The following is a 25,902-nucleotide window of genomic DNA, read 5'->3' on the forward strand; positions in this document are numbered from 1 at the left end:
CTGTCAAGTGAATTTTTAACCAGTAACCATGTTTGTTTTTTTTTTTTTGCTAGCAACACTGAAATTACCAAGTGAAGAGAGTTGCACCACAGTCAAAATTTGCTAAGAATATGTAATCTGAAAATGGGTAATGATATGTTATAAAGAAAAGTATCATTTAAAACATATAATTGCTGATTTGCCATGATGACAATAAATTAGATTATGTTTTAGGAAATAGTCTGGTCTATTTATATCTCTACTGCTACGTAATTGCAGAAAACCTGCGGCTGGAATGTGCTTTTGCATGTAGCTTAGCTCCCAAAGCAGAAAACACACTGCTAAAGAGAAAGGCTTTGGTTTTCCAATATGCTAAATTTGGCCTTCAAACCTATTGGTGAATGTGAATGGAAACAGCATTGGTTATCAATCAGGGCAAAGCCTGACTGATGGAAAGCTTCGGGCCATTTAAGAGCAAGTATTTGAAGACAGTTAACACAATTAAGGAGAGAAGTCTGGGGAAGTAGCTGTGGGGCTGAGCTGTCTCCCTGGCAGCTCCTGGTGCTGGCCAGTGTGGTGGCACCATCACATCACTGAGCTCCAGGGATGGATGACACAGCTCAGCGTCCTCTTGGAAAAGGCAGCTGGCTGCAAGCCCAAAGGAGAACTCTTGACACATCACCACCTAGCAAATGACTTCTGTGGGATTTCAGTACGTGCTTAAAGGCTCTGGTGAGCCACAGCTTCAGGTATGTGCTTCTGCTGCGTTTGCACCATGCTCATCCTGAGATGGGGCATGTCAGAGCTGGACATCGTGTGATCACGGTGGGTGGGAACAAACCTGGGAAACTCTGAAGCACCGGGACCTGTGGGAGGTTGAGAGACCGGCCAGGAGTAGGGGGAGCTGGGAGAAAACCCAGGCTTTTGTGATTGCTGCCACATCTCTGTTATTGTCTGTTTTGTTAACATCAGAAAGAAAAAACTAAATCCACACAGGGAATTCTGCACGAGCTGTAGTAGATGACAGCTTGCCAGCTTGGAGGAAATCATCCTGGCTGTGTGGAGGCTAAAAGGGCTCCCCAGGAGGCATCCCTGTTTACCATCACCCCATTTGCAGCCTGCCTGTAGCACCCAGCCTAAGGGCAAGCCAGCAGATGCCAGACTCTGGCTGCAATTTGCTGCTTGGTTTCCTTCCTGGGAGTTGGTCCCCATGTTTGCCTCCTTTTAACCCAACTTTGTTCCACATACGTTTTCTTGTAGACTTGAAATGATTTTTTTTTTCCCAAAAAATTTTCTAAGTTGATTTATTTTTGCAGCGTCGCTAGCGGGTCCAGTATCCCAAGTCATCCTTCAGGCACATTTGTAGAATGAGGGGTACGCCTTGTACCTGGGGCTGTTCCCCCCTGGACAAGAATTGGGAGCATCAGCAGGCAGAGCTCAGGACCCTGGACCACAGGGAAAGGCTCTGCACGAGCAGCATTCCTGCCCCTCCTGCTCCTTTCACACGAGACAAGAGAACAAGGAACCCAAAGCCTGGGAATAAAAACCAGCACAGAAATGGATGTTTACCATTCACTGTATTATTCCCTTGTGTACAAAGTATTTTGCCTCTATAATAGCACACAGGTATTGAAATACGATGGCAAATGCAGAAAGACCATACAGACATCTCTTACAGGTCTCTTCATTTCCTTTTGAATATAATCAGAAAGAAAAGAAATACTGTACAGGAAAGTGCTCACAAAACAAAACAAAAAAGTTTGTAGAAAAATAATGGCATTGATATACAAAACCCAGAGTTGTTTCCTGAACAAGAAGTGTTGAAGGCCTCTGGTCCTCAAAGTCTGTTCCTATTTAATGAAGCCCTTTAATGAATCATAATCTAGTGAATCAGTGATCTATCAATTCTTCCCTTATAGTTTATTTAATATTTTTTTAGGTTTCTCTTGCTCTGTTATTAGCTGTTATGAAACTATATGGTAGACAGGAATGTGTACAGGTCAAAATAATATTTCTTTTTATAAATAGCCATTCACTTCATTACAGAAAATATAATAAGCCTGTACTTTCTAAGCACCACTGTTTCTCTCTAAAGTTCATAGTGCAATTTTCCCTTTTCCCCTACAGAAGTTATACAAGAGCAATTATCATTAAAAAATCTTTATTCCATAACTATTGCTTTTCCCTTTTTCCTCTCCCTTTCCCTATCCCTTTTTTCCCTTTCCCTATCCCTTTTTCCCTTTCCATTTTCCCTTTTCTTTTCTTTGACTTTTGAAATGGTATTTTTGGCATTTTTCTCAGAAAGGCATAATTCCTCATTGCTACTCATAGCCATACAACATACGCGAAATCAGCCTTAAGATATGATCATATCTACTTATTTTATGTGCTATTAAACAAAACAAAAAACAAAAAAATCACCCCAAATGATGAGTAAGATAGTCTCATTCTTTCCTCTAAGCCTGAATATTAACGAGAGCGGCAGAGGCACGCATGGGTAAGTGCCGAGCACCGATTCTTTAGCTGCTGCCTTTTAACAGGACCCTGCTCACACATTAGATGTCTACCGATTTACGTGAATATATCAATACCTGACTGTCAGGCTGACGGGTTTCATTCTGCAGGCTGAATACATGCATTATGAATCCAGGGATCTGACAATTTATTGCTATTGATCTGACTGTTTTGTAACAGACTGATTGCTCCTCCTCTGGGGAGCTGGGTAATGGCAGGTAAAAGACTTGCAGAAGATCCTGAGGATGGGTTTTTTAAGTGTTTGCATCCAAAATTGAAAGATTTAGCCAGATCAGCAGACAAGACTCTTTGGTCTTCCAAACTGCTGGCAATTTTGTGCTAAAAAGCTTCCTTTCCTTGTACTTTGTGCTGCTGGCTGCCCTGACATATGGCAGCGGGGCAGCGTCTTCCTATAGCTAAGTAAAATTGTGGAGAAAGAATTAAGAGACATAGTCATAGACTACAAAAATAATCTGGTCACATCACCCCCGTTCAACGTGCTACAAAGCTCTGCGAAAAACGTGGCATGCCGCAAGCAGCAGGCTATGTACAGGCGGAGCTGCAGTCATCACACAGCCGCGGTGGTGCCTATGGGAGCTTTCCCCTCAATTAAAAATAAAATAAAAAAACAACACAAAAAAAACCCAACATTAAAGGTCTGGTTGTACATTGGATTGCGGACAGCAAAGAGCGCAGATGCCCTACCAGGAAGATACGAAGCAATACAGAAGTAGGCGTAAAGCAGGCTGTTTTCAAAGAGGGGGGCAGAGTTATCTGCAAGTACACGCTGATCTCGCTGCTGCCGCCTGCCCGGTCCTGCGTGCTTGCAGATGGGCTGCCAGTGAGTAGGAAGCCAGAAAGCATCGCGGGGCAGCAGGGCAGGACGTGCTGTCCCCAGCCCCTACGTGCCCTGCTCCCCCCAGCCACGCAGGCAGGTGCTTGCGGGTGGTGGGAGCGCAGCAGAGATGCTTTGGGCTCCGCGTTTGGATTTTGTGACAATGTCCCTAATAAGCTGCGGTGCTTCTCAGCCCGGGGAAACATATGGGCTCATCAGCCTGCCTGGATGAGTTAATACCCCGCTGCCAGATGGAGCCAGGAAGCACGGTGGCACATGCAATTAGCAGAGAAATGTATGGTGTTTTTTTTTTCTGAAAAGCGAGTTTGCTTCAGAGCCCTACCAATAAAAGGGGCTCAGCTGAAGATCCATCTGCAGGAATTTTCCTGAACCTGGGGTAGATCTCAATCGATTCGAATCGCCTGACAATTTTTCTGCTTTCTTCCTTTTCTCACTGATAAAGGCACTGGATTAACTAAAACTACAGAGCGTTAATAAATACCATGTTAGCACCAAACCAGTGCTTTAGCACTGGCCACAGAGGTCATGTGAAATTCAAAACATACCTAAAAGATAAAGATTGCTAATGCAACTAGCACTGTATTCATTGTCATGTTTTCCTTGAGTGCTGTTGGCCTAATCACTAACATCAAATTTAAGCACGTCTTGTCTATTTTCCTTACAGAAAGACAGATTGAAATGCCAAAAATACCCCTATGCAGATTGTGTAGCACCGTAGAGGGCCAAAGCAGCCCATAACTGAAGGAAAATTACTGATTGAAAGTAAACAACTGAATACAGTGACAATAAAGTATCACTTGTCATAATGCTACATATAATGTAGAGTACGCAAAATGCAGTGGTTTGACTGCAGGATTTAACAATAAAAAATAAAAATAGTAAAAGCAGCCTTAATATAATGATTTTACGTACAAAAATATTAAATCAAAATAAATAATTCCAAACATAAATATTATACTGTACATTAAGAATATGCGATCTATATACACACATAAACAGATAAAAAAGTGGAAGGCAGAGGTATTGCATCGCTATCCTTCATCCATCTTGTCTCCGCGGGCCGCTCCCAGACAACCTGCAAAGCACAGATGAGGAGCACATCAGAGTCAGGCCATCAGTTTTGCCTTCAAAACCTGTAAGTGGTGAGACCAGTGTGGGATCTGAGCCGGGACAGATGCCAGCAAGGTGGAAACGTGCTTCCCTTTGACAGCATCACTCCCATGGGCATTACTGGGAGCATTGGAGCTGCTCCTGCTGCCCTGGGTGCGCTCGCTGGCCCCATGTAAGAAGCCCCTCACAAAGGAGTGTGCGTCCATCAGTCCCGTGGGACTTTTCAGGCATTTTTCAGATTATCACTGGAGCAAGTCTCCAGAAGATGTGCCCCAGACCTGAGTGACGAGCTGGCTTTGGGGAATGGGAGCTGGATGCTTTGCAGCCATTGCCTGCTGTGTGCCTTCAGCAGGACATTTTGGGGAAGATTCCTCTTTGCTCTTGGCAGGGCACTTACCATTGCTATAACACCTGGACATCGAGGCCTGTTCCAGACGATGGAGTACACTTCCCACAGTAACCACCGCATTTTCCCACTACTTTGGTACCATCCTGCGGGCAAAAACAGAAGCAACATCTCATGTAAGGGCTTAAGAACTCCAGGCTGTGAAAGAGCCAGATCTGGGTTACTCCAGCCAGGGCTTTAATAGAAAATGTCTCAGAAGAAAAACAAATAATGCCTAAATCAATCTGCAAAATTACAGTTATATTTAAATGTATGCAAATGTAATTCCCTTTAGTACTGCCAGGTCAGATGGTGAACACAAATAAGAAAGGGTACTTTTGATTTATTACACTGCAAGATGCCCAAGGAGAAGGCCATTTGGAGGGATATCTCAAGGACATCTGCTTTCTCCAATCTGCCCTACAGTGAGTAACTGCTTGTTCCACTGTAATGAGTGGAAAACTTGGATCACGAGAGAGAAATAACACATCTAGACAAGAACAGCACCTTGGTGGTGAGCGAGCATGTGAAGGACACAGAGGACATTTGCAGACATTACCGAGAAACATCTATTTGGAAGGTAAGAGCTGGTGTGCCTCCAGAGCAAGGACACGACAGGGATGTGGTGAGGCTGTGCCATGTGCTATGGTGCTGTTCCCCATCAGCTCTGTACCTCCAAATCCAGAAGAGACCCAGGAAAATGCAGTCCTGGGCTGGCCAGGTCTCCAGCAAGCATGGGGTGACTCAAGTCACAATTGATGCCAGCATCGGCAACACCTCCATCTGGCCTTCTTTGCCCCACCTCTGCACAGGTTTTCTCCTCTTGGTGACTACCATGGACAGACAGTCCTTGAGGGGAATTCAACCCTCAATTATCAGAAAATTGGGCTTAAGTGCAGGACAAGCTCACACAAAGCATTTATTTTTAGGCGAGCTCCCTCCTGCCCTTGACACTATCGATCTGTGATTGTGGCAGGCTGCTATCATCTCTTCTCGCTGTCCCTTCCTTTCTTCTGCTCCTGCTGGCAATTAAACCCCTGGAGCAGCGCTTGACAGATGCCACTGGGTGAGGGAGGTAAGAGCTGTCTCTTAGCCTCCCTTGGCCCTTAAAGTTTGTTTTAATTCTGCCAGCCGTGATTGTGTCTGCCCTCTGCAACCCCGAAGGTGGCCGCCTGAGCTTCTCTCTGAAGTGGAGAAGAACAGCAAAGCACCAGCCAGAACTAACGTACGGGGTCTGTGCTAAGTCCTCTTACACCTGCACCAGGGCATGGACCAGAAGCATCCAACCCCTCTGCTGAAAAGGCTCCTTTACAAGCCCCAGTACTGACAAGGCTCATGGGCTCGAGGCAGCCCAGGAAAGGACATTTTACAATCTGCTTCTTGTTAAAGGGCTGCAGTGACCTCTTTAGGACAGTTTTAACAGGGGCAAACGTTTTGGGAACAATTCCTTCCCAGGGTGCATGCTTCATCCCCACTCAGCATCCCTGCCCCAGTGTCCCCAGCCCTGCCTGCCACAAAATGCACACACTATGCCCACCACCAAAGCCAACTAATTACATATAGGTCTGCCCCACAGCACTCACAGTGTGCAGATGCAAAGCTAAACAGGCTCACTAATTAACTGCAATAACCTAGATCAAGTTAAACCCACTAACATCCTCCCCACTACAATTATGGACAACACTTTGTTTCTAATGATCGATGTCAGATTTTTGTTAGCATCTAATTGGAAGATGTTGACACAAAAGATGACGTGGCCATTAGAAATTTCCCACGAGAGGGTATAACCATAATTAAAATTGCAACTTACTGGGGATTTCTGAATTTCCGACACTGCGTAATTCCCTTGCGAGAGCCACTTTGCTGTTCCCGTTAAGGACAGGCCTGTCCCATACAGGTCTATGCTGAAGCGACCCTAAAAAGCAAGCAGACAAGCCTGATTATCCCAAAGCCCCATGCCTCAGCACACTTGCCACAGCATCACTTCTCTAACAGGATCGTGTCAGCAATGTTTCCAATTTTTCCATCACTCTGACAGTAATTAGCACATAGTGTACAAATCACAGCATGTCTCAGGTCAGGAATTTCATTTTCATTTGTGGCTGCAAGGAAGGAGGGGCTTTTGCTTGTTTTTTCACTGCTTTTGCTCTTTTCCGCTGCTTTTTCGTGGTTTGCCGATTGAGGGCATTCTTGGCTTTTCCACGGCAAGCTGCGGAGCCTGATGTGCTCCAGCGGCAGATGGAGAAGGTACCCCAGGAATGTGCTGCAGCTGCTCTCACTTCTCCCTCCTCAACTGGAGAGGGCACACTTGTCCTTTTTTCTGTACTTTCCACTGAGCTTTTTTTTTTTTTTTTTTTTTTTTTTTTTCCCAGACTTCAGTAAAATCAGAACTCTTTCATTTATTTCTTAGAAATGTCCTTCACTTCATTTCCCACCATCTCAAAATGCACAAAGTGGATAGAAAATTCAGGGCTATGACTGCATCCACCTGAGATCCCCCAGGAGACACCAGCCGGGCCCATTTTGGGATCTCTGGGCACACCCCGAGGCTGACCCATCATGGTACCAGGTGACTCTGAGCTTTGCTCCCTGTGATCACCACCCTGGCAATGGAGATGCTCTGCGAGGAGCGAGCTGCCTGGTCGGGAGGATGGGCATTAACATTCATGAGCCTTCCTGAGGTAAGAAGGCAATCCCTAAGCTGCTGAGCCGTGCAGAAAAGTGCCAGAAGGAGATGGAGAGGTTTGCCCTCTGCCACCTTTTGCTGCAGTTCCTCACCTAATGCCCTTTGCCAACAAGGTCTGCATAGCCCAAGGTACTGGGCAAACACATCACTCATCATCCCCAAGCTCCACAAAAGCGAGGTGTGCCAAGGACAAAGAGCGAGCCACCTGTAGCACGGTGTTAATTAGTCTCCTAATGACTTTCAAGAGCAAATATTTCCTCCAAGCAACTGAGCTTGACATCTTGCATTACCTCCCAAAGCAGCTGAGGATGTGACTCAGCCTGTGCCCGGCTGCTCTCCCTACCTTCAAACACACATGCACACAACAGCCCTTCTCCTAGCCTCATTTCTTCTGCTTTTTCTGCTTTAATGGTGACTTTCTCAGCACCCTCAGGGGCTGTAGGCCCTGGGAGATGTCCCTTAGCTAGTTCTGCTGCTTGTCTGATAACAACCTGGCACCTTCCTAAAGAAACGGGAAGAGCGGCCGAAGGGAAAAGTTTCTGACTGCTGATTTGAGAATGGGACACTCACTGGAGTCTGCTTGATGTGATCAGCAGTAATTAATAGAGGGCCTGGACATGACAAATGGCACCAATTCCTGTGAAACGCTATTGTCAAATACCTGCGGGCATTTGGCTGCGCTGTAGCAGTCCCCAGCAGTGGCATAAGGAACAGGTCGTCCATCATGCGTCCGTGCAAACTGTAAGTCAGTTGCTGTGGAGAAGAGTTGGTGAATAACATGGCAAGAAAGATTCAGGGAGAGACAAAATACATGTAAACATGTTCTATGCTAATGTTTGAAGTCACTAAAGTTCATTTCACGCATTAATCTTGAGAGTTGAGACCTCATCTGCTGGATTTTTAATATTAAATCCCCAGTTCATCCCACACAACTCCCAGCACACTAGGACTGAATTTCACAGGACCCTCATATGCTCAGTTTTATGGTTGGGTTCAAGATTTAGGGCCTAGGTATAAATAACAACAAAACCAGAACCTATGCCTTTCCTTTTATTTCTCTATCGGACAATTTCCCATTTTGATGGGGCAACTTCTAAATCTTCCTTTTGAACAAAGCCAAACAACTGTCCCCAGACTGCCCCTAGCCTGGGTGCTCCAGCTCAGGTGTTCAAAGGGATTTGAGGTATTTTGCAGCGATCTGAAGTAAGTGAGACTCCTTTTGATGGGGATGCAAGATAGCTCCTGCCTGACAGAGGTGGGTGCCCAGCTCCTTTTGAAATGCAAAGGGAGCTGGTATCAGATTCCCTGAGGGTGGCTCCTAGGAGCTTTTACAGACTATTAGAAGCTTTTTACAGATTAATAGATGGTGAGGTCTCATGTCCTGAAAATAAAGTGATAAAAAACCCTGTCACATAGAGAGTCATTTTACAAGGAAGGCCTTTGATTTGCCAAAAAACCTCTGCTATTTACTGAATGAACCAGCAACAATTTGTTGCATTTTAAAAATGTTTGCTGGAAACTAAGAGCATCCTTGGAGCCAAGGGGACTGAAACTGTACCTGAGCAGTGGGGATACCTCCCAGCTCCCTCGCATGCTGGGTCACAGGGTACCACTGGTGTTGCACAGCTACAATTACCTTCCCCTTTGCAAACCCACAGCCCCCTCTCCATCACTCTCAACACCAGTTATTTTACCAGGTCTGACTCTGCCAAGAGCCTCCTTCACCTTCCTACTGCCCCAAGGCTGTCACTGTGCATCTCTGATGTGCTCCGGCTGCAGCCTTTAAGTGCAAAGGTGACCAGGTCTAAAAGCAGCTTTTAATAGGAGAGCTCAGGAATAACCTTCACTAGACTACTTCTGCTTGCTTGTAATTACAGCTACATTTATGTAAAATAAACATTGTTTTTTAATGGCAAGGCCCTGTTTTTTACTCACTTATTATTTGCATAGTGTTCAGGTCCAGCCTTACTTTGCTGAAGGTGGAAAACCCAGCTGCTGTGTAATCTTTCCTACACTGGCAGTCTTCTCGTCTGCTCCCGTTATATGGACACTCAGTCGGGTTATGCAATCTAAATCAAAAGAAAACCCTTTCTACTCATGACAGGAAAATATTGCCATAGCAAACAAAAACATTGGAAAGCTCAGAATTAAAGGGATTTCTTACCTGTATCCATACACTTCTGAAAAATTCTCTGCATCCCCATTTACAAGGGTCACGTACTCTTTTGGGCTGTCAGTCTGCATCCCAGAACAATACACCTGAAAGAGAGAAGCCGTAATTTTGTCAGGCATCACAAGCAAAAGGAATGCCTAGAAAACTGGAGGTAGAAAATGCAAGTGGAAGTGATGAGCACTCGCAGGGTCCTCTTGCACCTTTGGGAAATGCATAAACCATCAATCTGTTGCTGAAACGCACCTTTAATGTCTTCCCTTTGACTTTAAGGAAATATTCACCGTCGTCAGTGACACCTTTGAGACTTTTAACATCTTTGCAACTCCTTGGTAATTCACCTGAAACAAAACAGAAATACTTACAGTCACTGAGCAATGGTACATCAACATTTCTTTTATGAGACATCTACAGCCTCAAGACAAGATGTTTATTTTAAAGAGAGCTCCCTGAAGTGCCTTAGTGCTTTGTTGGATGGCCCCAATGCTTGGAAATACAGCACATCTCCAGGAGTGTGATGGAAACAGAAGCTCAAGGTGCAAAAAAAGGAAAGAAAGGTGCAAAGCTGCAGACTCACAGTCATGGACGTTGTGACACATTCTCCTCTCTTCGGGTTTCAAATCCGCGTGGCACAAGCTGCTGAGCTGGTCATCATTTGTCAAGCACTGCACTGACCGGTGCATGACTCCAACGCCACAGGTCACAGAGCACTGCAAGACCAGACAGAGGTTCCTGTTTTATCTCAAGGGCTTTTGGGCTCTGGACTAGAAGAACAGAGGCAGTTTCCCTTGTATAAAGAGACAGCAGCAGAGGTCCCAATCCCACAAAGGCTTAATTTTAATCAGACAAGTAGTCCCTTTGATTATTTAATCCTTTCATTATTATCATCATCCTTAATTATTTCAAGAAGACTATACTTCACTTAGCACTTACATACTTTACTGTTTGAGACCTGTGCTCAAGCAAAAATGTTCGTTTTGCAGTAGGAAGGTTGTGAAAAGAAGAAATGTTCACCAGAAGTGGCATAGAAGTGCTCCCCTGCCACTGAGAGGCCTCTGAGCAACCATGAGAGAGTTTGTTGTCTTCTAACCAAATTGCACCAAAATACACAGCCTGCAAGCTCTATTCCTCCTTATCCTCTGGAAAAATGACTACATTGTGCAAATTCTGGGTCATCCTTCCATGGTCCAAACCAAGGCTGCAATACCAGTGGCCACTGGAGGTCCTGAGCAGCTCAGCCCAGCTGGCTGCAGCAGCAGGCCACGGGCTGTGCCCAGATGCTTGCTAACCCTCTGTACCTTGTTATTTTTGTACCTGAGAACTGAAAATCAGCTCTGTCCACAGGCACCAGCTTAGGCCACCAAGAAAATGAGGGTGCTCATCTGTTTGGAAATGCTTTGTGTGCATCAGCACGCCGTGAAGGAGACTGCCTTCAGCAGCTCGCGCCATTCGCAGCTTGGCGTTTGCTCTTTATCAGTTCCAAATCCATAAAACCTCACGATGGAGCAGAGCAGCATGCTCTATTTGTCCATCAAAGGTGATGGTAATTTACACCGAACCCCTCAGAAAATCAGAGGTGAGAAGGGTCACGGCACTTTGTAGTCCCTGGTATGTTCAGCAGTCCCAAGCAGGGATAGAGATCTTGCTCTCTGAAATGGATACTCTTCTCGACAGAGGTGCATTAACGAGTTGGGTATTTTGCACTGAAGTTCTGGGGGGAAATGCCAATTAATCGAGGCTGAGTTCTTTGCTGTAACTCCTCTGCCCTGACTCGCAGGGAGGATCTGAGGCTTCCTGTGGGGCGCGAGGAACTAAGATTTCAAACAGCTCTGCCATTTACTGTGACAGCTTCCACTGCATTTTGCTTGACTTGACCCTCATTGCCTTGTAAAGGTTTGACAAATTCCTACAAATGCCTGAGCTGGGTTAATAAATCAAATTTATGGGAGAAACACCACATTTCAAAGAATGTCAGAAGCCCAAAGAAGTGAAATGTTATCGCCTTAACTAAAATCTGATCTTGTAGTTCAGGCCCCAGAAATGGGTCGGCACAAATAACTTTTACAGAAAGGTTAAGTTCCTTCCCCTGCCCTGTCCCAGCATTTGGAAGGAGGAGGAAGAAGGTGGGGGGAAGAAAGAAAAATCCTTTTAAGGCTCAAATTACCCATCTTTTGGCCTTCTGCTGGCTCCCACATCTTGCTCACACACATGAACAGGCAAGATCAACCCCGGCTGCCAGCTATGCATCACTCCCGCTGCTCTAGCTCAAGGGATTCAGGCCCTTTTCTGGCAATGACCCCACTTTCTGACTAAGCATTCAGTATGGCTCCAAATTTTAGCTACATCTGAATTTTTATGTAGATTGTGACTTTCATGGCTGCTGTAAATCCCCCATACAATGGGGTTCAGCGTAGAGCAGCAGGCCCTACGCTCACCCTACAACACACCAAGGCATTCGGTGCGTTCATTTATACAACTTTTCAGCATCCCCCTGCCAAACCTTAGGAACGTGCACCCTGTGTAAAAAAATAAACATACATATAGATAAGTTTGTTCCAGTTTCTTTTGGTTAAAAAAAAAGTCACTAAACTTACGCTTCCCCAGTTGCCGACGCGCCAGGAGGCCGAGACGGGGCACTCGCCGAGGTAGCAGGGCTGGATGTTGGGCGGCTGCGTGCCGGGGCAGTTGACCGTGTTCTGGTACCCGTACTCGTAGTGGTCCTTGCCGGTGTAAATCTCGCTGCACGACACCAGGCGCTGCTTGTAGCCCTTGCCGCACGTGACGGAGCACTGGGGGCAGAGGAAGCGCCTGTCAGTGCTTCACGCTCGTGGTGAACAAGACAAGGTGCTGCGAGGGATCACTGATAACTATTTAACCCAGCCACGAGCACTGGCTACATGTGGCTGGGGCCTGATGCTGCCTTTGAGCCCCAGTGCCTCCCTGCACTGCTCCTGCAGCTGCTCCAGGTGGGCTCCAGGCCACAAGTTCCCTTTCCACGAGCAAAAAGAAGAGAAGGGGATCCTGAACTCAGAAATGTCTCCATTATTGGGGTTTTCTTTCTTTCTTTCTTTTTTGGCCATGGGGTGCATAGAGAAAGAACGCAGTCAAGACTGACCCTGAGCTGCAGGTGCTTGGGAACAGCTGGAAAAAAGGGAAGGCTTTCCTTGTAAACTTCAGCTCTGCCTGCCCTTGCCCATAACCTCATCTTCATGGGGCTGAGGGTGCACAGATGGGTTGTGGGCAGAGGGACAGGGCTCATAGGCACCCTAATATTTCTCCCAAAACACCACCCAGGAGACTGGGCTGCTGGAGACATTCCCATCTCCGCCTCTTGTCCTCCTGTGCTATCTCAGGCTGTGTGCCTCTCCTCCCCCTCACTCCCGGCATGTTTGCTTTTTCCCTGCTCTTGCTCTTTCTTTTTAATCAGTGCTGTGTCAGCAACTGCCTCGTCACTTCCCTCTGCTGTTCCTCCGAGTGGAAACTAATCCTTCGCTCGCTGCAGAAGGAAACAGCCTAAGATTAGCCTGGGTCCTCCCGCATGGAGCGCCTGCTGCGAAGAAAACCCATCTATTTCCCTTGCCAAGCCCTCTCCCAGTGTGAGAGCAAATCTGACACTGAGGAGGATGTGTCCCCGTGGTCACATCCAGGCGTGCCTTTCCAGACATGGACCCTGCACCTGGCTGCAGACTTGTGGAACCCCAGAGATCCCAGGACAAGGTGGGAATAATAATAATAATAATAATAATAATAATAATAATAATAATAATAATAATAATAATAATAATAATAATAATAATAAATTAAAATGGCACAAAACCAAGGAGGGTGCCTGCTGGATGTGATATGCTTTGGGAGAAAATTCAATATTTTGTTGTCTCTCGCAGTCCTTCTCCACCTGTCCAGCAGGGAAATTGCACAGAGAAGCAAACCAACAAATAATCGCTTAACCACGCAGCGCTGCCCTGCCACCTTTGATTTGGGTTGCAATATCTCAGCGAGGCTGGCGGCGAGAGGAGGAGGGAGTGGTGGGGACAGGGATGGAGACGGGGATGGGGACTGGGGATGGGGACTGGGGATGGGGACTCACCTCTGACCACTCCCCGGTAATCCAGACGTACTCGCAGGGCGGCAGCTGGCAGCTCTCAATCTCGGGGGGCCGTTTGCTGGCGTCGCAGTAGGCGCTGCTCTGCTCCTGCTTGCTCTCGTCCATGCAGACCACCTTGCGGTACCGAGACGCCTCGCCACACGTCTTCACGCACTGCTCGCGGGAAAAAAGAGCTCACCCAACGCACCAGGGACTGCAGCAAATCCACCCGCACCCCCAGACCGAGTACATCCTTCCCCCACCAGCCCGAGTGAGCCTGTGGGTCTGGGCTCGGTGTGGGCATCTCATGGTATTAATTGGGGCAAATCTAAGGATGATTGTGACAAATTGTCCCTGATGCAAGGAGGCGCCAAGGCAAAGCGTAGGGATGGGGAGGAGCAGAGTATGGATGGGGCTGGTGAAGGATCCAGCTGTGACAGCAAAAAGAGATGCAGAGGGGCCACACCAGGACAAGGGGGGAAAAAAGGAGCCAAGCCCCATCATTTTGTCCCCTACTAAATAGAGCTGCTGGGAGAAAGACAAGGCAGCTGCCCCGTGCATGACACAGGCCGTCACGCCCCTCATTGTGCCTTGTGAGCACCCTTCTGCTTCCTTTCTTTTCTGAACACTGCCCTGAACCACGCTGAGAGCGTCCCAGGCTGTCCGAGCACAAACGCTCCCCGAGGTCTTCTGGGGACATGAAGGGCTCGACTCTTCCTCTGTGCATCTCAGAAAAACAGCCTGGCTGTGAGGCTGTGCCTGCCACCCGCAAAGCCCTTGCAATGCTCCTGGGAGCAATTTGTCTTGCAAAAAATACAAATAAAACGAAATAAATCACTGTACGGTGACTGTCCCAGTAAAACCATATTTTCTTAAAGTTCTCATCTGTAATAGGCTTCTAACGCTTTCAACTAACTGGATTAACAAAGAGAAAAATGCATGAAAGCACTCATTTTATGGAACGTGCAGGGAGCTTCTTGCCCTAAGGAAAGGATAAGACGTCCAACCAGACCATCGCTATCAGCACAGGAACACCGTTTGAAGTCACCTATGCTTGTAGGACCGTGTCAGCTTAATCTAGTTACAGCCTCACCATCTGAACGCTGCTTTCTGCTCCCTGAAGCAGCTCCTGCTCTCCTGGCTCACCTGCAATTAGCAAGATCTTGGAGAGTTCACCTAATTGCAAAACGCAGGAACCCCGCTTTCTGTAATTAGCTGTCAGGATGAGGATGGCAAATTATTTGAGGGCTTTAAAAATCCAAATCAATACACAGCATAATATTTGTCGTAAATACCCAGTAAGCACGTAAGCCGGGGGACAGGAAGGGGAGCCAGCCCTACAAAGCAGAGCTTATTCCAAAGGAATAACTCGGCAGCTCTTAGGCAACAGTCAGCACTGCAAAATCTGCAGTTTGCCAGAAGACCCCAAGGGCTTCGTGTGCTTTCAACCTTATTTACTCTCTTACTCTAAGTCCTCGCAGTGGAAGTTGCTTCTAGGTCTGTGCTGAAACATGGCGGTTCTACGGGGGCTGGAGGAATTTGCTGGAGAGTGATTTAGCCAGAGAGCAAAGAAACTTTGCTGTATTTGCCCGTCTCTGATATGTTATGTAAGGAAAACATGGAAGTGGGTTATTGCAAATAACCCATGTGGCTTCCCTGAGCAGGCACTCACCACAGCAGGGCATGGCTGTGGGATGCCCAAAGCTCCCCTGGTCTCATGTTTCCCCTTCCTCACGTAAACTTAAGCCTAAATTTGATTAACTTGAGGTGGGTGAACAATCTCTTTGTTGTGAAAGGGTCTTCTGACACTGGCCAGGACCAGTTCTCACATCCCAAATGAGACCAAATGAGCCCATCCTCGTTTAAAACCATTGACTGCTGATGGGAGATAGGCACTCTGAAACATATGCCACCCTCCTTTGTTTTTCCTCCGCAAATAATGGTCATATGGATCACTAAAGCTGCGCCAGCTCTGCACATCTTGCTACCATCACTTAATTGAAGTTTGATTATTTGTATTTTGGGGGATAATTGGCAATTAAAATAATTCCACTGAGATATTAAATACAGTACAAAGACAGAGAGACCATAATAAAACAATTCAAAGAAACATTGTAGAGGTTCCAATCAGCCACAGCAAGGTTATAAAACATAACTCCCAGAGAAAATGGGCATCCCAGCTAGCACAGAAAGGTTGTTTTTGTCCTTTGGAATGGGGACAGATTTTGTATGAAATCTCATGTTCGTGACTGATAGAAACCTCACAGAAAACAGCAGCAGCAGGGGTCAACAGGGATGGACAGCAAGAACTTCAAAACTGGCTAGGCATGTGACAGTATTTGTCTCTTTTGCCCCATTTCCCAAAATCTGAATTGTTTTCCTGGCAGTTCAAATTAAGGACTGTTTCAAGCAGCTCTGCAGCTATTTTAGACAAGCAATAATAACAAAAAATTTTAAAATCCCAAAGGCATTGCTTTGTGCAAGCATTCATTGTGTTTCTTGTTTTTTTTTTTTTTTTTTTTTTTTTTTTTTCTAAATCTAATTCTGAAACACAGTTGGGAAGAAACCCCACTTCAGACATCCCCTGGGTGATTCTGGAATCCAAATCATGCAAGGATGGCTTAATTTTCCCCCAAAAAGAAAATGTCAAAGATTCAAGAATTACATAGCAGTTTCCAGAGCTGGGCACTGTCCCTCCCCACAAGCTCATGTAAAAAAACTCTCTATCCACCACTTTCCCCTCTTTCTCTGTGACCCTGCCCTCGGCTTTACTCTGACATTACCCAGGCCCCTTCTGCTGATGTTCTCCTCCCTGGTGTGGGCACAGATAATTAACGGCTATACCATAACAGATCAGTAAATGGTTCCCAATAAGTTCCCTTTTACTTTTCATCAGCAAAAATGAACTTTTTCTAAACAACAACAAAATGGAGCAATAAAAAAAAGAAAACCTCTTGACATATTCCCTTTAAAGATAAGAAATCAAGAACAAGACAGTGCTGGGACGTTATTTTGCATCCTGCCTTTCATGTCAATTAGGGCTCATTGCTCAGAGAATGCTAATACAATCTGTGTCTCCTCGCTACAGATAACTTGCAGCCAGGACTTACGGCTGGAGAGGAGGTGACGTTGCTTCGGGTGCATCAGAACAAAATAAGAAGTGCTCAGAACTGTTTGGGATCAGCCAAAGGGGGGAGCTCGCATCGGGTGACGCTTGCATGTTTCTATTAACCATCGTTTATGGATGAGGAAACTTTCAAGTCACCCCGCTAACAAAGCTCCCCTGGAATAAAAAGCTGGGTAAAACATTAAGGATTTCCTTGGTGCAGTGGGGAGCCCTGGGGCTCCCCTGGGTCCCCCCCTAGGGCTTGGGGTGCGTGCAGGCAGGGGACTCTCACCACTGGGTTGAGATGCTGCAGAACTAGGGGAAAGGGGACCGAGCGATGGGGTGGGAAAAGTGGCATTTTCACTCAGGCACAGTGGAGGGGAGGAAGCTGAACTTGTCTGCGATGTCCCGGTGGGGCCGAGGCGCAGCAGCAGGTTTGTTGGATCAGCAGCAGCGCGCTGAGCACGAGCCAGCAGGGAAGGAAAGGCTTCAGGAAAGCACATGCAGCTTTCACAGAGATTTTTTTTTTTTTTTTTTTTTTTTCTGGCTGCAGTGCTTGTTGCACAGCCTCTGCAAACACAAAATGCTTTCTCTTTCATCAGTAAATTGTCTTTTCTTATCCTCCCTCTCTTTTTCCTTCTTCTCTTTTTAAATAGGGGCTCTGGAAGTGTCTGAACAGCGAGACTTTGCGCTGGCAGCACCTCCCCATCCTTTGTTACTGGAGCTGGAGGCCCTGTTTTGCATTTCCACTGCCTGGGCAGGGGAAGGCATCTCAAACAACTTCATCCTGCTTCAGGACGCCCCCTCTGTGCAATTCAGGAGCAATATGAAAGCAGTCTGAGAGCCAAGGAAAGCTGAGCCCCTGCTTCATTAATGTTTGTCCTGGTCCCCAGCTGGGGTGGGGGCTTCTTGCCTCCAGGACAAAGGCATCCCCTGCATGGATGTGAGGAGTAGATGTGTCCTGCACCACCAGAGGCAGCTCCCCCAGAGCTGGTCCCATTCCCAAGGCTGGCAGCACCCTGCACCGTGAGGAGGGGCCTGGGAGAGCCGTCCTTTGTCCTCCAGCCACTCACCTCCTCCTGCCCCAAGCGCTTCTGACCCTGCCCTGCCTCTCCTCAATAGCAATTTGGGTAGCCACAGACTGCTAGCCACCTTCTGAGGACCACCAGCACACCACCAGCCCATCCCCAGGACCACCAGCAGGCAGCTGGGCGCACGCAGCCTCTGGCCATCCTTCACCTGCACTGCCGGGCGCTCTCTGAGCCACCCCAGCTCTATCCCTGCTCCAGGGTGGCTTTGCTGGAACTGATTCTGGCCACCATCACCCCGGGAGACCTCATTTCCACGTTGCCCTTGCTAAGCAAGAAGCTTTGGCAGCATCTGGGGCAGCTCAGTGACAGCAGCAGCTGTCAGACGGAGCTGGAGGAGGAAAGGGACAATCACCGACATCCACCCGTTCTTTCAAGAAGTCTTCCAGCCGAGGAGCGTCACAGCCCAGCCTCACGAACCAGACCCAAAATCCGCTAAATATTTGCATAAGTCCCAGCCAAACACAGGGCAGCATGAAGCAAGAAACTAATTCTACCGGGGTATTTCTCCACTCCCCCTCCAGCAGAGTGCGGAAAGGGGCACAGCCAGGGTGCATTAGCATCTTTTTTTTTTTTTTTTTTTTTTTTTTTAGCAAGCCCTGCTTGCAACCCCAAATCATAAATAACAGGAGGGCACAGGACCCAGACCCCCACCCTCCTCCAGCATCGTCTCACGCTCGAGAGCCCAAGGGAGGCGGCGCGGGGGGCCCCACTTACCGCTTGCCATTCACCCGCTGCCCAGCGGTGCGTGGGGCACTCGGGGAGGTGACAGTCCCGCTGTGACGGAGGCTGGCTCGCCGGGTCGCACGCTGCCGCCTCGGCTGCTGCCGGGGAGCCACCGTGGCAGTGCACAGAGCGCTGCTGGACGCCACGGCCACAGGACACCGAGCACTGGAGGAAGGGACGAGAGGTGAGTGGCGGTGGCCGTGGGGCTCGCTCCCTGCTTTGCCTTCGGCAAGGTGCAAATGCCGGAGCTGAAACTTCCAGGCATTTTGCACCGCTTGCTTCACGAGGGAAAATGTTTGCAAGGGCAGAGCAGAGGCTGGAATTGCTGCTTCGCTGAAGCCAGCGGGAATTTTGGCCTCTAAGATAGGAGCGCCGTTAAATCGCAGCAAACCAGAGGCAGCACGGCTCTGTGCATTACTTCTCATGCATTCTTAACAAAAAGGAAGAGTTCAAAGTACATCGACTGCCACCAGCATCACCAGAGTGGGCTTTAAGGAAAAGCAAACTTGAATGATACAGAAGGAAAGAGTGCAGCAACAAGGAGGTAAAGTTATACAGCTGGAATTCCTTTCAGCATGCAACTAAACATGCACAGAAGTCAGGACATGCTGTATCATTGTGAAAACAAATGTCTTTTTTAAATTAGCTGCTTTTTTCCCCCCCTCACATTTCCTTCATTATACTGTGGGCACATATCTGCCCACTTCTAGACACAGCGAGAACAGCCTGAATTTCTCTGTCTCAGACGTCTTCAAATTATTTTCTGCACTGCAATGCTTTTAACAGCTTGTTGTTTTTTTTTTTTTTTTTTTTCTTTCACACAACATTTCTTATTGTTGTGACTGCATAATGTAGCATGTTTAGCAATACTTAACTTCTCTCTGCTATGGATTCTTTCTTGCTAGATCTTAAAGTATATGATGGAGGTGTGGATCAGAAGGGATTTATGTTTATAAAAGAAAGTGTGCAAAAATCAAAGGCGTTCATTTAAAACACAGCTATTACTATTAACTTTTGCTGAATTAACAATTAGTATAAGCATCCTTATTAATATATTAGGAGGGACTTAGCAAATGAGATTATGGCCCAGCATTTCAACAGCCACCGAAGTGAACCTTTCTCAAGGCAGGGAATTTAGCGGCGCATAACAGGGGAGCAATTCTCTCCTGTCTAGTTCTGGGGAGTATTTCTCCGTAATGCTTCGCTATGCAAAGACCCCATAAAGCCAAAAGGACCTCAGAAAGCTGACTGAAAACTTTCAGCTGGCTTCAGAGATTTGTAAGGTGTTTTTTTTTTTTTTTTTTTCCCCTGTGTGTGTGTGTGTAACTTGGAAAGTAGCAGCTAGATTTCTGTCACTGCTGATGCAAATGCTTCCCATATGCTGCGCTGCCTCCCTGTGATTAACAGTGCTGTTTGTCCTCTGCATTCCACACGGGATGCTTAAACTGAATAATGGCAACAAACTTGCAGAATCATACACACCAGGATGCATACCATGCTCTAAAATGCCTTTCGGTTTGCATTTATCACCCACCTAAGAAGCATGGGTCCGGGAGCCCTGTGCTAAGGGAGGTGAGCTGTGCTGGGGCTCTCCAGCACAGATTTTGAGAGTGGGATGTTGGTCCCTGGTGGTGTGAGGCTCCAGGTAAAGTCCTCAACTTGTTCTACTGCATGCTCAGGGTGAAACTTTCCCCCCACCATGAAGCTGAGGGGGATAAATGCTGCCACCCAGCCCTATCCGCAGGTGGCTGTGCCATGGGAGCACTGCACTGGTGCAGGGTGTGAAATCCCTGGTACCCTGGGCCGGGGCCGCCGTGTCCTGAATGTCTCTTGGGAGAGATGTGCAAACACCCTCCTGCAAAGAGCTTTTTCTTGGCTACTTGGCAGTGGGCACAGAGAGGCTTCCCCTAGCCAAGGGCTCAAAGGCTCTCTCAGGGCACGCAGTGGCCCAGGCACCACAGTGCCCTCAGCACTGCCATGCCCCGGTAGCATTTACATCGGGCTTCAAAATCCCAAAGAGGCATTACAGAGGCATGAAAAGGCAACGTCTTGAACCAGTTTCATCCCAACTGCTTTAATCCAGAATACTGGTCAGTGACCTGTCCTGGGCAAACACAGCCAGCTGGCTCTGCTCAACGCTACAAGCAGAGCGGGCCTGAAGCTATCCAGGTTGGGGCAGCCAGCTTGTGCTGTACCCATATATTCCTTCCCCTATGGGATGCCAGGAGCCAGGCAGCCTCTTTGTCCTTCCTATGGAGTCTATACATTTCCCTAGGAATGCTTCTTTTCCTCCTGAGCAAGTCTACCAGCAAGCTGCAGAGTGCCAGTGCGGCCATGGAGAAGCTCTACCTTATGAAAACGCAAGGCAGGATTTCAGCCTGTAGCTGAAATATGTAAATGCCAGACAGCAGAATAAATATTGGTATTTTTACTAAGTGAAAGGTAAATGGCCATAATTGATAGCATTTAGGAGATACAAACACATTAAATCTGACATTTTGGTGCTAACACAAGCAAATTTAAACCTTGGAGAAAAAGACTTTTTTTCTTCCCTTCTGATTATTAAGAGATATTAAAAATGGTTTGCTGTAGGAAAGCAGATTCATAACAATCCAGAAAAGAATTACGCAGCCGCCGAATACAAAGCATCCAGAGAGAAAAGCACCTGGGAGCAGAGCACTTGGCTCAGACGACTGCTGACAGGGATTCGTTTTTAATCTTTCTGAAGCATTTCCCAAAAGGAAAAGGAGAAAAAAAAAACCTAAAGGCACGTGCAGCACATGTTCTGTGCGTCGACAGGGAGGATGCACTTGTAAAGGAAAACCTTGCCTTAGTTCTCACACACACCTTTGCTGGCTTACCCACAACCAAAGGTGCCCAGCTCTCAGCAGCTTGGCTTTGGGATTGTTTTTACATGGCAGTCAGGCCTTCAGAAAGCTCGTTTAATAATACCTAAAAGCAAACTGACCAGGCTCCTATGAACAGCTCCAGTGTCACTGCTGATGAGGAAGGTGATGCCACATTTCCGTGCCCATTTAGATCCTGACCTACTGGCTAGCAGGGTGCTGAGCCCCTGCCTGTTTCATAGCCTCACCAACAAGTCTGGTATCTACATCCAGCTCGGCGTTACATCTTTTGCAAAACCCCGCAAGCTGTGCCCACCTCTTGCAGGGACAAGCATGCTCCTCTTTGATTTGGCAGAGGGTGCCCAAACTGCTGTCCTGTTTCCAACAAATGCTTTGGAGGAGAAACGGAGGGCAGGATAACAACAAGCTCAGGACCAAGTTGGTGGAACCACCACAGCTGTGCTGCTGCCTCCTGGAGCCCCTCTGATTTTCCCACCCAAAGACAAGAGCTGAGTTGCATTCAGCACTCTGCGCTTCCTTCCAACCTGCTTCTATTTCCTCTGCGGGAATAAAACATAATTAAACTACCCGGGGCAAGCTGTCTCTGCTGCATTTGGGGTTTGGCTTTGCTACTCATAAGCGCTTTGAGGCCAGGGTTGATGTTGCAGTGGGTGCTTCCACGCCGAGCACCCGCAGCACCCTCGGTGTGGTGCTCAGAGTGTGCTGGGAGCGCGCTGCCTGCTCCTCGCTGCTCATCAGCATACAAATATTCCTTAATTGCCTAGTCACAAGAGATTACCTCAGGCCATAAATCACCTCGTCCTCCAATTAAGTTTTGTTTCTTTCTCCACTTGCATAAAATTAACTCCAATCATGCGGAGGAACGTTGGGAATTTTGAAACACTTACTTTTATCAATTAAAATTAGCACGTTTTAAAGCAATCGACAGACCATTACATTATTATGTTTACAATTATTAGCTGTAAAAAAAATTTGCTTTCAGCAGCAGTCACTTTAAATAAGGTGCAAATAGGATATGACAAGTGCATATAATAGCTTTCTATTTTCAATCTAGCTTCCTATATGAAGCTGAGGGTTTAGTCCCGCAGATAATAAAGCAGGGGGTTAATTGTCAACATGGGAGCAGAGCTCCCATAGGGTGGGTGCCCCTGGGTGCTCTCAGTCAGTCCTGATGTAAAGGACCCCAATCTCAGCAGCTGAAACTCCATGGTGAACATACACTTATCCCATAACAAATGCAATGGCAAACACTGCTATTGCATGAATTCAAAGGTAAGCATAAAAAATAAAATACAAGTCTGAAAACAATCATAAAACATCAATGGGTTTATTGCCTTTCTTAATAGTCGACATTAAACAACAATATGCTGTCCTAGTCCTAACGTTCGCCTGTGTGCCAGTAGACACGTAAAGGATTTATCTTTTAGGGAACTTGCACACAGTGAGAATTGGTGTTTTGTACCTGAATGTAGAAGACAGATCACAAGAGAACACGATGTTTTACAAGGTAACAGTTCATTTAGTCTGGGATTTTCAATAATTCTGCTGATTAGCACACTAATGAGGTAGACAGAGAACTGAGGTTCAGAGCTAAAAATGTGATGCAGCAGATTCAAGGTGAAGACAAAGACATTATTTTCAGGAAAACAAGGATTCAAGATATGCTTTCAGCAAACAAGATGCTTAATAACTCCAAGCGCTTTCGCATTTCCAGCAGCCTCTGCTCTATGCATCAGTGCCTGACTTTTTAATGAAGCAAAATTAAGTGATGAGCTTATTAGGAAACAAAAGGTAGTGAAAAGCATTTTTAATGAACAGCTCTGACTGTTCTTTAGGCTTTCCCAGGAAGCTGATAATAAAATTAATTTCAGATTTCTCAAAACTGAGGAAGATCTTGCTTGGGATGTGACACGTTTAAATAATGACAATATTAAAAACATGAATAAATAGTAGATTCTCTTTAATATTACATACTCTTGGCTTCTCTAGCGGGAGCTTAAAATATACAACAAGGAATTTGCTTTCAGTTATATACTAAAAGCAAGCTGCCACGTTTTCAGCTGGTACAAATCAGTGCTGCTCCACTGCTGCCTATGAAGCTACACTGTTTTACGCCACCTGAGGAGCTGGCCCAAGACTTTTACCCTTGTAAAATTCAAGAGGACAGAAGTGATGGGAAACCAGCTTCTAGCCAACTTGACAGAAGAATATCAAAGGGTGCAAAAAGGTATACAACATGTCTCACCTGTCCCCAATCTCCTGATTTCCACTTCGGACATCTGCCCCCTCTGCATTTCTTTTGCACATTGGGCTTAGCAAGGTGCTTGCAATAATCGTCTTCTATATGCCTCCCTTCCTTTGTCAAACAGTACACAGTGCGGTGCTTTTGGCCCCTTCCACAGGAGACAGAACACTGTAAATATAAAGTAACAACAAATCAGCTCTCACGCAGGGCCAGCTATGCGGTTCCACATGGGCCATGACTACACAGGGCATTTTTGTTTCATCTGGACCGAAAAGCACATCCCCAGGCTCCCGGCAGCTCACACAAAGTTCAGAGGGGATACGGAGGGGCAGAACATAACCTGGAACTGGAAATGTTCCCATTTGTACTTCATATCTCATGTTTGTGGTCAAAGCCCCCCGAATGCCAATATCAAATTGAAGGAAGAAGCTGGCATTCAGCAGGGACAATGGGCTTTGGGGCTAGATTTCCTGGCACTGCTCCTGTGGTTTCAAAGGAGCAGAGTCATCTTATGGGGATCAAGGTGGGAGCCCTCAGTATCTGCTCAGTACTTGAAAGGGACCATTTCCATTTACCTTGGTAAAAAAGGGGGTCAAATGTTGGTAAAACAGGAGAGTAAAGGGTGATATACACCTTCAGAGAGGGAAGTAACAGCACAGAGGACAAGGCAGAGGAGCAAAATGCAGTCTTTCCATGCTTGTTTTACCCTGTACCACTGTAGACTGATTTACTTTTTTTTTTTTCTTCTGAACAAAGACTGAAACCAGGACATGCTCATCCTGAAGATTTATGCATTTTGAAAACAACTCAGAAGAAGGCAGAGCCTGGAGAATCAAAGCAGAAAGGAAACCAGCAGGTATGTTAGCTGCAAGCTTTGTAGTGAAGCAATGAATTTCAACCTCCCTCTGCAGGTTCACTGAACTTTTTCAAATGTGACCATTTCTGGCATGCAAACCCCAAGCAACTTCACTTTGATTTCAGATTAGTCTCCTCCAAAAGATTTAGGAATCAAAGGGGTCTGGAATCACGACAAGAATTTAATATGACAGTTTCTTGTAGAACAAGCCTCTTACTCAGCATGATGCACCCAGAGACTCAGTTTCAATTTCTTCATTACACGTTATGCAACTCATTACGTACTGTATCACAGGCATCTTGGCTCAGTCCTTGAGCACAAACACACTGCTCCAACCATCTCTCCATATAAAATGCTCTGCTTCCTTTACAGAAAGGAGCAAACACACAGAGATAAAGCTTCCTCCTTCTTTTTGAAGCTACTCCATCAGTATATTTGCTAAGAAATAAATTACAGCCCAAGCTCTTCCCTGCCTATGAATACATTTGAAACCTAACAAACTACAGATTATATATGTAGCAGTTCTGGAAAATCCATTAGACCAGAAATTGGCACTTGCATTGACAGCCGTGATTATTTTAAATTACAGCACTACTTCCAAATCGCTCAGCCCCCATTGTGTTAAGAGGTATACAAAGAAACAGTGAGAGAGCAGTAACTTGCTCCAAAATGAAAAAGTTCAGGCAAACGTGGAGAGAAAGGGATGCAACTCATAAGATCAGATGTTGCTGCTTAAAAGCTTATGTAAAAGCTTTACACACAAAAGCAATGCCCTGAAAAAGGCAGTTTTCCTGTTGTAAAGACCACTACCAGAGGTAGCCAACGTCCCTTGAGGTCAATGGGATTTCAGGGCCCTTTAGGAGGTCAGGGCGGATCTGGCTGTGTAATATGGGTGCCCCAGGTGACACTGGTGGCACAGCCTGTCCCCAAGCCCTCATCCCCACATGCCCTGTGCTGGTATACGTGGCGGTGGGGCTGAGCTCTTCTCAGCCCAGCCGCTATTTCACAATTGGCCAAGAAACCCAAAGACCAACATTCAAGCCTGGAAAACAGGAAATGCTGTCCCTTTGTTCCAAAATAAGACTTGCACAAATCACTGAGTTTCATAAACTTCACTTTTTTTTTTTTTTTTTTTTTAGTATCAATAGGAAAAAAAGATCGAGTTACTGTTATTCTACTTTTATAAGCCTTCAAATCTCATCAGGAGTTCATTTTTTCATTCTTTCAACA

The 25,902-nt window shown here is 46.5% G+C and overlaps 1 protein-coding gene across 7 annotated transcripts in view; it reads right to left on the reverse strand.

Moving 5' to 3' along the window:
- Positions 1-1,539: 1,539 nt before the first annotated feature.
- The window catches only part of ADAMTS9 (ADAM metallopeptidase with thrombospondin type 1 motif 9), a 76,411-nt gene continuing 52,048 nt past the window's right edge, over positions 1,540-25,902 (reverse strand). For 4 of the 7 annotated variants that reach the window (XM_084292626.1, XM_084292625.1, XM_084292630.1 and 1 more), the window contains 12 exons: positions 23,817-23,984; positions 18,696-18,869; positions 13,788-13,958; positions 12,295-12,489; positions 10,278-10,410; positions 9,947-10,041; positions 9,695-9,789; positions 9,466-9,599; positions 8,192-8,283; positions 6,655-6,759; positions 4,857-4,951; positions 1,540-4,424 (listed from right to left, as the gene is read on the reverse strand). In XM_084292626.1, the coding sequence (XP_084148752.1) occupies positions 4,862-4,951; positions 6,655-6,759; positions 8,192-8,283; positions 9,466-9,599; positions 9,695-9,789; positions 9,947-10,041; positions 10,278-10,410; positions 12,295-12,489; positions 13,788-13,958; positions 18,696-18,869; positions 23,817-23,984 (1,452 nt within the window). In that variant the 3' untranslated portion in view covers positions 1,540-4,424; positions 4,857-4,861. The other 3 variants (XM_084292627.1, XR_014618724.1, XM_084292628.1) reach the window with 3 other exon arrangements.

Source organism: Netta rufina, assembly GCF_964035555.1.
Source record: "Netta rufina genome assembly, chromosome: 10".
NCBI classification, from domain to species: Eukaryota; Metazoa; Chordata; class Aves; order Anseriformes; family Anatidae; genus Netta; species Netta rufina.